Source organism: Centruroides sculpturatus, unplaced genomic scaffold (genome assembly GCF_000671375.1).
Source record: "Centruroides sculpturatus isolate CEXI.00-Female unplaced genomic scaffold, Cexi_2.0 scaffold11, whole genome shotgun sequence".
NCBI classification, from domain to species: Eukaryota; Metazoa; Arthropoda; class Arachnida; order Scorpiones; family Buthidae; genus Centruroides; species Centruroides sculpturatus.
The window spans coordinates 1,639,417-1,651,854 of NW_019384501.1; the positions used below are offsets into that span (position 1 = coordinate 1,639,417).

General features: G+C 30.4%; 1 protein-coding gene across 2 annotated transcripts in view; it reads left to right on the top strand.

Moving 5' to 3' along the window:
- The window catches only part of LOC111622080 (protein FAM214A-like), a 75,117-nt gene that overhangs the window by 49,357 nt on the left and 13,322 nt on the right, over positions 1–12,438 (top strand). The window contains exons 7-9 of one of the 2 annotated variants that reach the window (XM_023364402.1): positions 1,287–1,357; positions 3,651–3,753; positions 11,961–12,122. In XM_023364402.1, the coding sequence (XP_023220170.1) occupies positions 1,287–1,357; positions 3,651–3,753; positions 11,961–12,122 (336 nt within the window). The remainder of the gene's footprint in view (positions 1–1,286; positions 1,358–3,650; positions 3,754–11,960; positions 12,123–12,438) is intronic. The other variant, XM_023364401.1, reaches the window with a different exon arrangement.

The following is a 12,438-nucleotide window of genomic DNA, read 5'->3' on the forward strand; positions in this document are numbered from 1 at the left end:
TTTACGTTTTGATACTAAATTAACTTCTGAAGTATAATTTTTTTATTTTTTTATATTTTTCAATATATTTATTTTGTTTGTACAAAATAAAAAAAATAATTTTTAACGATACAATAGTCTTTGTTAGGCTTAACATCGACGAAAATTCAACGCGAAGCGACACGCAATGGAGAAAAATTTCAACATCGGATACGTTAAACTATTTTTTCGTACATAAATCGGTTATCCGAAATATCAGTTATACGAACAACCCCAGTCCCCAATTGATTCGGAAAATCGATGCTCTACTGTATATACAAATTTAAAATTATAATTAATGTTATTATAATTTTAAATTTATTATAATTATAATTTATGTTAATTATAATTAAAATTATAATTAACATATATATATACAGTAGAGTCTCGAAAACTCAGCACTCGATAATCCAGCAGTCCAGATAACTCGGCCACACCCTGGCAGGGCAAAAAAATCCTTAATTAATTAATTTTTATTATAGACAGCTTTATGCCTCATAAAGTATTTTTCTGAGATCTGTCTTATCAGGTAAATTACTGTACACAGTGTATTCATTAATTTTCATTTTCATGTAGGAAAGGCTCTATGCCTTTATAAAGGACATACTTTTCCTTTGTTTAAGGGTATTTGGGCAGTTTATTCTCTGTTGTATTCTCAAGTAAACAATACATAAAAGTACAGTACAGTATTTTCTGAGGAAACACTCGTACTTATTTTTTTAACCCCATTCCCGATAACCCGGCATTTTCAAACTCTGCCACCCTTCAGTCCACATTAGGCCGAGTTTTCGAGACTCTACTGTATATGATGAATTTAAAAATTTAATTATACAGTAAAGCCAAGTTATTGCCCAATGAACCTAATGTTTGATTTAAAACAATTTAAAATAGAAAATTACAAAAATCTGATTTTCTGTATTAAATTTTCATGAAAATTAACTCGCATGTGACCTAAAACTACTTAGACAAATTAGAAATTTTATATAACTAAAGTTTAAGAATCCAGAATTTAAGATCTGAAGGGTTATGCAATTATTGGTAATTGTTTATAATATTTTTAATGAAAATTACATTATTAAATCATGAAAATACTTTCTTTAATTAGTTGAGGAAATATTTATGATGGTAATTTAAAGTAATACTATTAAATTTCTTAATTATTATACCTTATAAGTTGTTTTTAGGTAAATAAACTATAAGAGCACAAAATATTTAGAATATAATAAAAAAATGAAAAATATTTGAAATTATTTCATTTTTATTTTTAGGCTCCAATTAGAAAATCTGGAACTTGTTTTGATTTTGACAGCAGTTTAACTTCTGTTTCTGCAATAAAAAGGTATATAATTTATTTTCCTTTGAATTTAATTTTGAAACAATTTTATTCTTCAAAATAAATTTTATAGTTTAGTTATATAACATTCATAATTTTCTATGTATGTATGTCTCTTTAATTTGACATTAAGTTCGGTAGACTATCATTACAGCTTTCAGGTTAGACACTTCTTTTATTGTTTCCACATATGCATTTCAGACTTGTATAAATGTTAAGTCCTTCTACAAATTGTTAAAAAAACACAATTAGTAACATGACAAAATTCTTCGCGTGCAGGTCATATTTACTGACATAAAACTATCATACTTAAAAATTGACACATTTATAAGATACCTATGGTTCTGTCTTCTAAAACCACTGTGTATAATGGGTAACATTGGAAAGATTTTAAAATACAGCTATTAAAAACACCACAAATACATTTTCCAACATTAGTATGGAAAACCTTATATATTAATAATTTTATAATGTTTTACTTTATAACATCATATATCTTAATAAAATAACAATATAACACGATACTCACTTTTAACATTTGTTCATAAAATCTACCAAAAATGATATATAGATTCATAATTTTGTTTAAAGAAATCATTAACTTATCTGTAGTCTATATTATTCAATAATGCAGTCAATATGTTGAGAATGTTGCCAGACTTCAAAATTATTATTGTTGACAATGACTGCTGACAAAAAAATTTGTTAAAATTAAGTTAAACAAATTAATATCTGAAATATAAAATTCAATTTATATTTTGTGTGTAAAATTAAGATTAAATTATTAATTTGTTATAAAATTATAAAAATTTTTATATTTTAATATAAATTTTGTACTTTATTAAAAGAATATATATTGGTTTTTAATTATACTGTGAGGTCAGCCTGCTGCAACATCAAGGAATTCACACATGTTGGGAGACCTGTGACTTGCATTCGAACATGAAGTAAATGGGACTTCAGTATTTAGACAAAGGAAGAAATTATATCGCGCTAGATGGTAACAGTGCGTCATGATGCCATAAATTCATCATGTAGATTGTTGGATGTCGATTGGAGTCGTAATCGGGTTCTTATGTATATGATTAAAACAATAGTGTAATGAGAGAGAGAGAAAGGTGAGAAAATGTTTCTTAAACAGTGAGTTGTCAATCTTCAAGGTAACCTTAGGAAACATCTAGTGACAAATTAGAAAATTCAATCAAGAAGAGAGATTGATAGTTCACTGAATGGGAGGATTGCAAGAAGCTTCCTGAGGAGGTTTCTCCCAGCTTCAGAGAAGAAACTCTTGGGTAGAGAGACAAGTGGTTTACTAGTACTTTACCATTTATATTTTTACAAGTGATTGTTCTCTGTCACCTCTATGCTCTCCTGTTTAGAGATCTTCTAGCTCTGATCCTAAAGATAACTTCACCCACAATACGGGTATTTATCAACTTCCTGTCCATCAGAATTTTTACATTCCCTCCCTCCCTCTCTCTTGGTGAAAAATAGGTAGTTAATGTAGTGGGCAAGGGAAAAACTGGCTAATGTCAGTCATTCTGACATTAGACAACAGTTAATTTTTCCAACCACAGTATATTGTTGCAGTCCTGTAATACTTTATGCATTCAAATAGACCTGCTGTGGATCTGTTTTTAAAATTGTTTGGGTGTGGGTTTATTTAAATCTGTGTAAGCTATTTGAATTAAAGGGGGGTTTCCAAATTAGTTTGTATGGGTTGGTGTGATTGTAGGTTGTTAAATGATGTTTTCAAGATTTAGATTATAGGTTGAAAGCAGATTCAAGGGACCAAGGCACATGCCCCTGTCATTTTTTTACTGAAAGTTACTCAATTACTTTAGAATTGCTTTAGTTATCTAATCTTATCTAATTGAAGTCACATGATATGTGTTGCTATATTTACTTTTAAAGTAACAAAATTGATTGGTTTGGTATCAATGGGATGCTGCAACACCGTAAGCAACGTCCTAGATATGCCCATATTAAGTTAACCAAAAAACATTCTTGTCATTCAGACAAGAAATGTGATGTAATAATTTACATAATTACAATTTTGAATAGGTTGTTTATGGAAATCTATACTTTAGAAAATGTGATTTGAATAAACTCATATGGGTTTATTCAAGTACTGTGGGCTTTAAATGTGACTGGATGTGGGTTTATTTGAGCCTGTAGTGTAGTTTAAATATGTGAATCTATTTGAGTGCATATTGTTTTTATAATTATATTAATAGTTAAATGTATTTTTTAAAGTTTGCGGAACTATTTACATGTTTTAAATATATTTTTTCAATAGAGCTTTATTTGAAAAAGATCCTGAGGAGGAAATAGATAAGCTGCAATTGAGTACAAGTGCACCTGCATCAATCACAACAAGCAATCTTCTTGGAAATTTTGAGGTATATTAAGATTTTTGTAAAACTTCATTAAACACTTCCATTTCACAAAGTGCAGTAGATTGCTATAATCAAGGATAATGTTATCAGTCAGTTAATTATACCAAAATTAGAAGATCCCAAAACACAAGTTATAATACATTACATAAACTTATTGTAATCAGAATTTAGTTATAAAAATGCCTGTTTATACAAAGATAATGTTCATTGAGGTACACTCACTCAGCAATATGTAAATCAAAAAAACACAACACTTTAATTTGCTGAGAAAATTTAATGAAAAGCAAACGTTTTCAGCCAAATCTGTCGTCCATCATCAAGCTAAGATATTTGAATATAAACAAAATAGAACAAAAAATTTAAATACAAATAAAATAATGAATGAATGAAATATACATATACATGTATAAAGAAAAATAAAATAAAAATTATTATTATAAATAACAAAATATGTATATAAATACATGCATAGGTTAATTAAATATTAAAACGTTATATAATAATACATTATATGAAATTCAATGAAATGCAAGATGTGCAAAAATAGTAAAATCAAGGCATTAAATTAAGAGTTCTCTAATCATTTGATTAAATATTTCCAGGCCGAAGACTTCTAAATCTCTAGAATTAATACATGCATCATGCAATCTGCTCTTATATATTTCAATTTTTTCGGCACAAATCACCAACGTTGGTGAATGTACTGGTTTAATAATACTTGCTTCGTCCCATTTGACGATTGAGCCCTCAACTTGCACCAATTTCGATAGTATTGTTGCATTAGATCCCTTGCTGATATTGTATTTGTGTTCTTTTAATCTGACTCTTAAGTTTCTATTAGTGACACCAATGTAATTTTGTCTAGTTCACGATTTTCATACTGAATCTTGTATACTCCTGCTCTTTTTTCTTTATCTATTCTGTCTTTGTCCTTTCTTAATAATTTGTACAGGTTAGGAGCTTTCTTGAAAATTAATTTGGACTTTTTGCAGGCTGAGATCTCCTTCATGATGGCTTTTTTCTTTCTATCATAAGTGAACTTTGTGATTTTGCTGAAATTGCCACTTTTTTGTTTATTTTGTAATTTCTGATCAACATTGTTATCATATCTGCTCTGTACCCTAGAGATCTGGCAATGTGTAATATTCTATTAATTTCTTTTTACCTATCTACCACACAACTGCAATAGAGAGAGACTCTTTTGGACAAGGACACAGAAGGCAGCCATTTTGTATTAGTAAGGATCATTAGAGTGGGACGGAATGTACAGAGGGCTGTGCGTCAGTTTTATGTACATCTTAGTGGCCAAATGTCCTTCTTTGAATTCAATGTCAATATCTAAAAAAAGTATTCGTGAGGCACATTTCTGTTCAATCTTCAGCACGAGACCATCATTGTTGTTGTTGATCATGTTAATAAAGTCATCAATTTTTTGGTCATTCTTCCAAATTACAAAGACATCATCAACGTATCTTTTAAAATACACAATGTCATTCAAGAAAACAGAGAGAGCACTTTTTTCCAATTTTCTCAATACAAACTCACACAACAGTCCTGACATGGTACTTCCCATAGGGACTTCTCTTTATTGTCTGTACTGATGGCCATTAAAGGCAAAAAAAGATTCATAACAAATAAGGGTAGCTAGTTCTAGCAAGTCATTATTGTAAAATGCCAAATCTGGGCTCTTGCTATGCATGAAATCTAAAAGTGCTATCCTGCATGATTCAATTTTTATAGAAGGGTATAAACTTTCATAGTCCATCACAGTTCCAATTTCATCGTCCATTAAAATTAGATCTTGTATCTCATTAATCACATCTCTTGGATCATGTGCCACATGTACATTATTCTTGAGGTGCAAGGTGAGAAACTTATGTAATCTCTTTTCGAGAATAAACGCTGGTCCTCTGCACCTTTCCACTATAGATCTCATTTCTTTACCCTCTTTGTTTGCTTTTGCCAAGACCCATAATCTTGGCATACTTGGCCTGGGATTCTGACAATTTTTGAGGAAAGGTAATGCATTAGTGAGCTTAGCTTTTTCAAGCTTCTTAACCCTTCTGTTGACACTGTCGATAATCTTTGCTTCAACACTCTCGCATTCGGTTTTTTAATATAATCCTCACATTTAGTAAGTTTGATGTATTTACTGGCATAACATCCTTTTTTCCAAGTCGTCTGGTCTTTTATGACAGTTTATGATAATGTTAATGTTTTCTATGCTAAGTCCCAATGTATTGCTATAATATAAAATTGTTATTGGGCTTAACCAGTGCTTTAATTTTTTGCTTACAAAACAATAGTTTAAATTGTTAGCATCATACTATCTGTTGTTGAAGTTGATAGTAGACAAACATTAATGAATGAATTATTTAGTATAATTAGTAAGTCTTTATTATTAATTAATAAGTTATACATTTTAAAATTGTTAATATGGTCTTTTAATGTTGGTCATTAAAACCAGAATTTCCTCTAATTGTATAGATCACTTAATATCTTGGCCAGGCAATGCGCATATTTGGTTGGGACTCTAGAAGTTTTAAAAACTTCAATAACTCATCTTTAGTAATGTGGTGACCTTGTAAAAAATTTGACAATAATTTGTTCTCTTCTTTATGTAAATAAACTAGTTCTTGCTACTGTTCATTTTTACAGCCTATTCAAGATTTGTGAAATGAGTTGTAGTTTTTATTTTGTGTGTTATCTGTTTAGTCAAGTTTCAAAGTGATTGCAGTAAGTGGAGTATACTGTATTAAATATAATTTTTAAAAAAGTCAAATAAAATTAATTGAAAAGTGAAAACATTTTTACATTGAGTTTCATTTCTTTTATATTTTAAATTTAAACAGTAAGAATTTTGATAGTGATGAGTATTATTATTATAGTTAAATATCTACTCAAATGTTAAGAATCATTATATTTAGCATAGCGAATCCATTCAAATTTTGTTTTTCTGTAAAAGAAGTTTTAGTAAGTTCTTTGCATATCAGAATACTCAAATAATTTAAATTTTTATTTAAAATTATGAATGTATAATCCAGTTTAATAATATTTTTATTAAATAACTGCAACAATCAATACCAGGGTAAAGTTAACTACATCCACAAACCTGTTACTGGTGTGAAACTCAAATACAAATGAAAAAACAATTCCTCACACACACTTTCAAACCGTAAACGGTTTTTCTTCAGGTGAACAGTGAAATTTCCAATGGAATGCAAGTACAAAAAGAACACGATTTGAAATTTGATTCAAATGCCTGTTTCATGATGATATCCTACTGGGCAAGCACACTTCATCTGGCAGCAATTATCGAGAATTAAAGGTAGTTGTCCATTAGCACCTGCCATGCTATGGATAGGGTCAATTTCTCCTTGTTGTTGATACATGTGTTGGTGAGGCCAGTGGTGATATTCAGCAGGTTCGCACAGGTTCGGCCGAACCCGTTGTTAACATTTTCAAAGTTTTCCAAATCCGTTGTTAAACACACGTAACATTTCTCAGTGGTTTTGTTTCTTTTAAAAAATATATTAAAATATACATATTATACTCTGTAACACTACTAAACTAGAGCCTTATACCTCGTTTGCCATGGTGCAACCTCCATCGACCATTTCAATCTCGACTGAAACGAGATTTAATCACAATCGACACAAGAGAGTTCTTGAAACTAGGTCAGTCATACGAGAGATCCCACAATCCCACGCGCGCGAGAAAATACAAGATGGCTGCGGAACACGTGTCGGGCTATCGACAGTGAAATAAAAAAGATATTTTATTTCGAGAAACGATGACATCTGTCTATTATTATAATAATACCTAATGTTAAAATAAATGATTTAGAAAAGTTTTTTCTTGAGAAAAAGCCAATTTTTATGTTTATAAAATATTGTGAATGAAAAATATTAAAATATGTACAAAATAAACCATTTCGAACAATTTTTTTTTATTATTTATAAAAAAAATATAGTTCTGGCATAAACAATGTTAAATTTTAACTGATGTAATTTTGCGAATGCATCTTTTTTATTTATATGGGTATCTTAAGGCCAGTTTTTGCGCTAATGTTGCTAATGCACCATTTGAGCGAAAAAAATTGTTAAGGAAAAATTTTCTGTTAGCGAACCCTTTGTTAAATATTTCGAATATCACCACTGGGTGAGGCTAGATCTGTAGATACAAATGGCTTCCAACCACCTTAGATGTTCAGTGTGTGGTGAGGTGAGGATGACCCTCGCTTGGTTAAAAATTGGCTCTATGTCTGGATCACTGGCGTAAATGGCGAGAGCAGTGGTCCTCATGTGTTGTATGTTAGCTAGGTGACCACCACTGCTCTCGCCATTTACGCCAGTGATCCAGACATAGAGCCAATTTTTAACCAAGTGAGGGTCATCCTCACTTCACCACACATTGAACGTCTAAGGTGGTTGGAGGCCATTTGTATCTACAGATCTACCATCAACAACACATGTATCAACCACAAGGAGAAATTGACCCTATCCATAGCATGGCAGGTGCTAATGGACAATGACTTTTAATTCTTGACAATTGCTGCCAGATGAAGTGTGCGTGCTCAGTAGGATGATATCATGAACATGTATTCAAATCAAATTTTAAATTGTGTTCTTTTTGTACTTGCATTCCATCAGAAATTTTGCCATTCACCTGAAGAAGAACCGTTTATGGTTCAAAAGCGTTTGTGAGGAATTGTTTTTTGGTTTGTATTTGACTTCACACCAGTAACAGGTTTGTGGATGTAGTTAATATTTTTATTAGCTTCATAAATAATAAACTATTTTTAGTTTTATTTTTTATTAATGTATACATTTTATATGTTTTATATATTATTTAAATTCATTCATAATATGAAACTTTATAGACTAGTTTATATAACATGATATGAAAGTAAAATTCCCTTTCATATACCACAGTGCTTGGATTAGTAACCATACAGAATTAACAGATATGGACTGATAGAAAGAGATAAAAGATATTTGATTAGTACCATTCTTTTGCTAATTTGCCTTTCCAGGACCAGGTTTTGAAATTTATATGAAAAATGAGTGAACTCCAGAATCACATTAAGGGAAACCTTCTGATCCATACAAGAAGTAAATGTTCTAAGAGTTATTGAAAGTGTTTTTGAGAAAAACAAAGGTTTACTGTTAGCTCTTCTCTTTCAAGTTACAGGTTTACTGTTAACTCTGCTCTTTCTGCCCCCCAAAAAAAGAAAATTGTCTCAAAAATAACTGCATACATTTATACATAAGTAAAAAAATTGTAAAAAACAAGTGATTTGTTTTTTATTGATTAGAATAATTTTGTTAGTTTTGAAATGGAAACATTATTTATTGTAAAAGGTATGTAATATTCATAAGTTTTGTTTAATTTGATGGTGGTTAAACACATTTTTCTATATTATAATTAATTCTCAACAGTATTAAAATTTATAAAAATTTCAGTTTTGGTGACTAACATTTCTATTGAGAAACTCCTCCCAAAAATCACAACAAACATACAAATATAGACAAAAGCAGTCAGTGAATATTATAAAAAATATAGGTTTAGCTATAAATTAGTTTCAAATCAGTTACTAGAGGTAGAGAGGAAAAGAAATATGCTCTTGTACTGTTTTGCCGATAGGAAAGCTGGATAGGTAAAGTACTGTGGGTGATCAGTTAATGAACATAATCCATTCCAAGACTTTGTTTGCTATCTGAATTGTTCGTTAACCGATTATCGATTTACCATAGGTTTTTATGGGAATTTGATTAATTCGTTCTGGAGACTCCAAAAAATAAAAAAATATATACAGTAGAACCTCGATTATCCAGACCTCTATTATCCGGATTTTCGATTATCCGGATTGTTCAAAATAAACAAAAATTTTACGAATTTGCTGATTTACACTCGGTGAATTACGATACTGTTTATGTACGTGATGGAATGCATAACTTTTTTATTCAACAACGTCTCACCTGGCACAGTGGCCGTAAACTCTCAAATATATTTTGCGTCTTAATAAAAATATAACTTGACATACGTATTTATAAATAATTTATTTTCAAATTACATCATTTCTATGACCAAGGGCGACGTAAAGCATGGACGACGTGGGCCACCGCCTATGCTTCGCGGTCCGAAGGGCCTCGCGCCTCAAAGGTTTATGCATTACTTAAAAGCCGCGAACGCGATGAAAAAATTTTACTCGTCATAAAACGATAAATAGTTTGTCAAATTTTTATTCATAAAAATGCAGTTTCAACTGCTTTTTATTTTATAAAATCCGTCTTCTTGCGCCACCAGAGGGCCTTTTAAACAATAGGTAGTCTGTTAGCGTTGGTCAGTAGTAGTCCAAATTCAATACGAACGTTTGTTTCTTGAAAATTTGATTACGATTTAAATACAGTATTTACTTTTAATATTACCGATATGTCATCGAAAAGAAAACGCGTTGTATTATCATTAAAAGACAAATTAAAGTATTTGTTTCGATTATCCGGATTTTTCCTTATCCGGACTACCTTCATCCCCAATTAGTCCGGATAATTGAGGTTCTACTGTACTTTCATTTATTTATATATAATAATAATAATAATAATACATATATACACAGTCTTGAATTTTTATTAGTCATGCTTTTTTCCATTTGTGGGGGTTAAAGAATCTGTCTAATGTCAATTACTTTTCTCTCTTCTTCAGTATTTTTCATAAGTAATTAATAGCATTATAATTGTAGAGATCCGCAAGTATATTAACCTCAACCTGGTTTGAATGCCATTCTAAGACCGTTCTGATATCCTCCCACTTATTCAAAAGATGTTTAATAGCAGATATTGGCATTAATCCTCTTTTTCAGAAGAAAACATATCTTGCCAAGTTTTTTGGTGTTCTTCATTCAAGAGTTCTTGGCATTTTCCTGTCATCAGATCAGTTTCAGGTTACATTATGAGCTCTTCAATGTTCTTTATTTCTCAGATGTGATTTTTGTTACACCTTAATTTGCTTGAGTTTTCTTGATTATACAGTATCTTTCTTAGATAAGATTGAACTGAGGCCTACTGTAGACCTGTTCAAGCCATACCACCCATCAACATTAAACATCTGCTCACTCTCTACCTTTGCTATTATACTCTCACCTTTCAAAAATAAATACCCATGCAAAACTTAACGAGTGCCTGCCTGACAGTCTCGCGAATACTATAAAAGAATTGTTTGTGAGAAAAATAAAAGGCTGGAATTACAAGGGAGAGTTTTAAAGTTTGGAGAAATACTATCCGAGCAGTATATACTGGGTTGAGCATTGATATCGTCTCCCACACTCCAAGAAGTTTTGAATTGTTGTCTGAAGACCAATTGGTATTCATTATTTTATGTTGCTTCTTCTTGTGTTTGTTATGTGAGGTGTTCATTGTCCGAACATAAAAAATCTTTTGTGAAAGTGTTCGTTAACCGATCACCCAATGTAATTGTATATTTGTGTAGGCCAGACTTTTTTGGTTTTGTACCCCTAAGACAAAAATAATTATAAGTTGTATCCCCTATAATATAATATTTTGTTAATTAATGAATATATTTTGATGCTATATATTATGAATAATATTTTGTTAATAAACATAATGTTAAATTTCCTGCTATCTGCAATTTGAATTTTTTCTGTATATGATTATAAGTGATTGTGAGCCTACTTCTTTGGGAAAATGACTGTAAGATTAGACAGACTGTTTACAGGACACACATACAGTATTTTGAAGGGAAACTTGGCATACCCCACTTTGGAGACCACTGGTGTAGGCATTGTGAATATTTTTTTTTACTTGGAGGGACTAGACACAAAACTGAATTTTATTTTTGTTTTTCTCAGAAGTAAACACATTCAATAGTGCATGAAACATCATTTATTACTATTATGGGTTGGAAGGTTTCCTTTTGTAAAAGTAAGGAAAAACTGATGCCAACTGATGTGACCCTATGCTGTTTTGCATTTACTTCAGAAATTGTACTGTCTGAGCAACTTTTCTTCCATGTTTTATAAGTAAATTTAATTTTTAAAGCTTAATAATATAGGTTTAATTATACATACTGTATATAATATTTATTCTAACACATTTTAAATCAGGGTAATGATTTTTTTATATTAAATATTTTTATTAAAATTTATATATTATAAATAATTTTTAATTATGTATTAATTGATCATATTTTAGGAGTCTGTTTTGAATGGTCGTTTGGAACCTGTTAGTACAGTAGAAGGATTTACAGCTGAATTAGGAGCAAGTGGATCTTTTTGTCCTCGTCATATCACCCTTCCAGTCACTGTATTCTTCTATACATTGCAAGATACAGACAAAATGGCATCTCCTTATTTAGTAGGTTAACATAGAAAAATATTGTTTGTCTTTTACTTTATATTTTTAATAAGGTACTTTTTCAAATTTTTTTTTGTAGTTAATTGTTAATGAACATAATCCATTCCAAGACTTTGTTCGCTATCCGAATTGTTTGTTAACCGATTATCGATTTACCATAGGTTTTTATGGGAATTTGATTAATTCGTTCTGGAGACCCCAAAAAATAAAAAATATATACTTTCTTACTACGTTTATTCATATGTAATAATAAAAATACATATATACACAGTCTTGCATTTTTATTAGTCATGTTTTTTCCGTTTGTGGGGGTTAA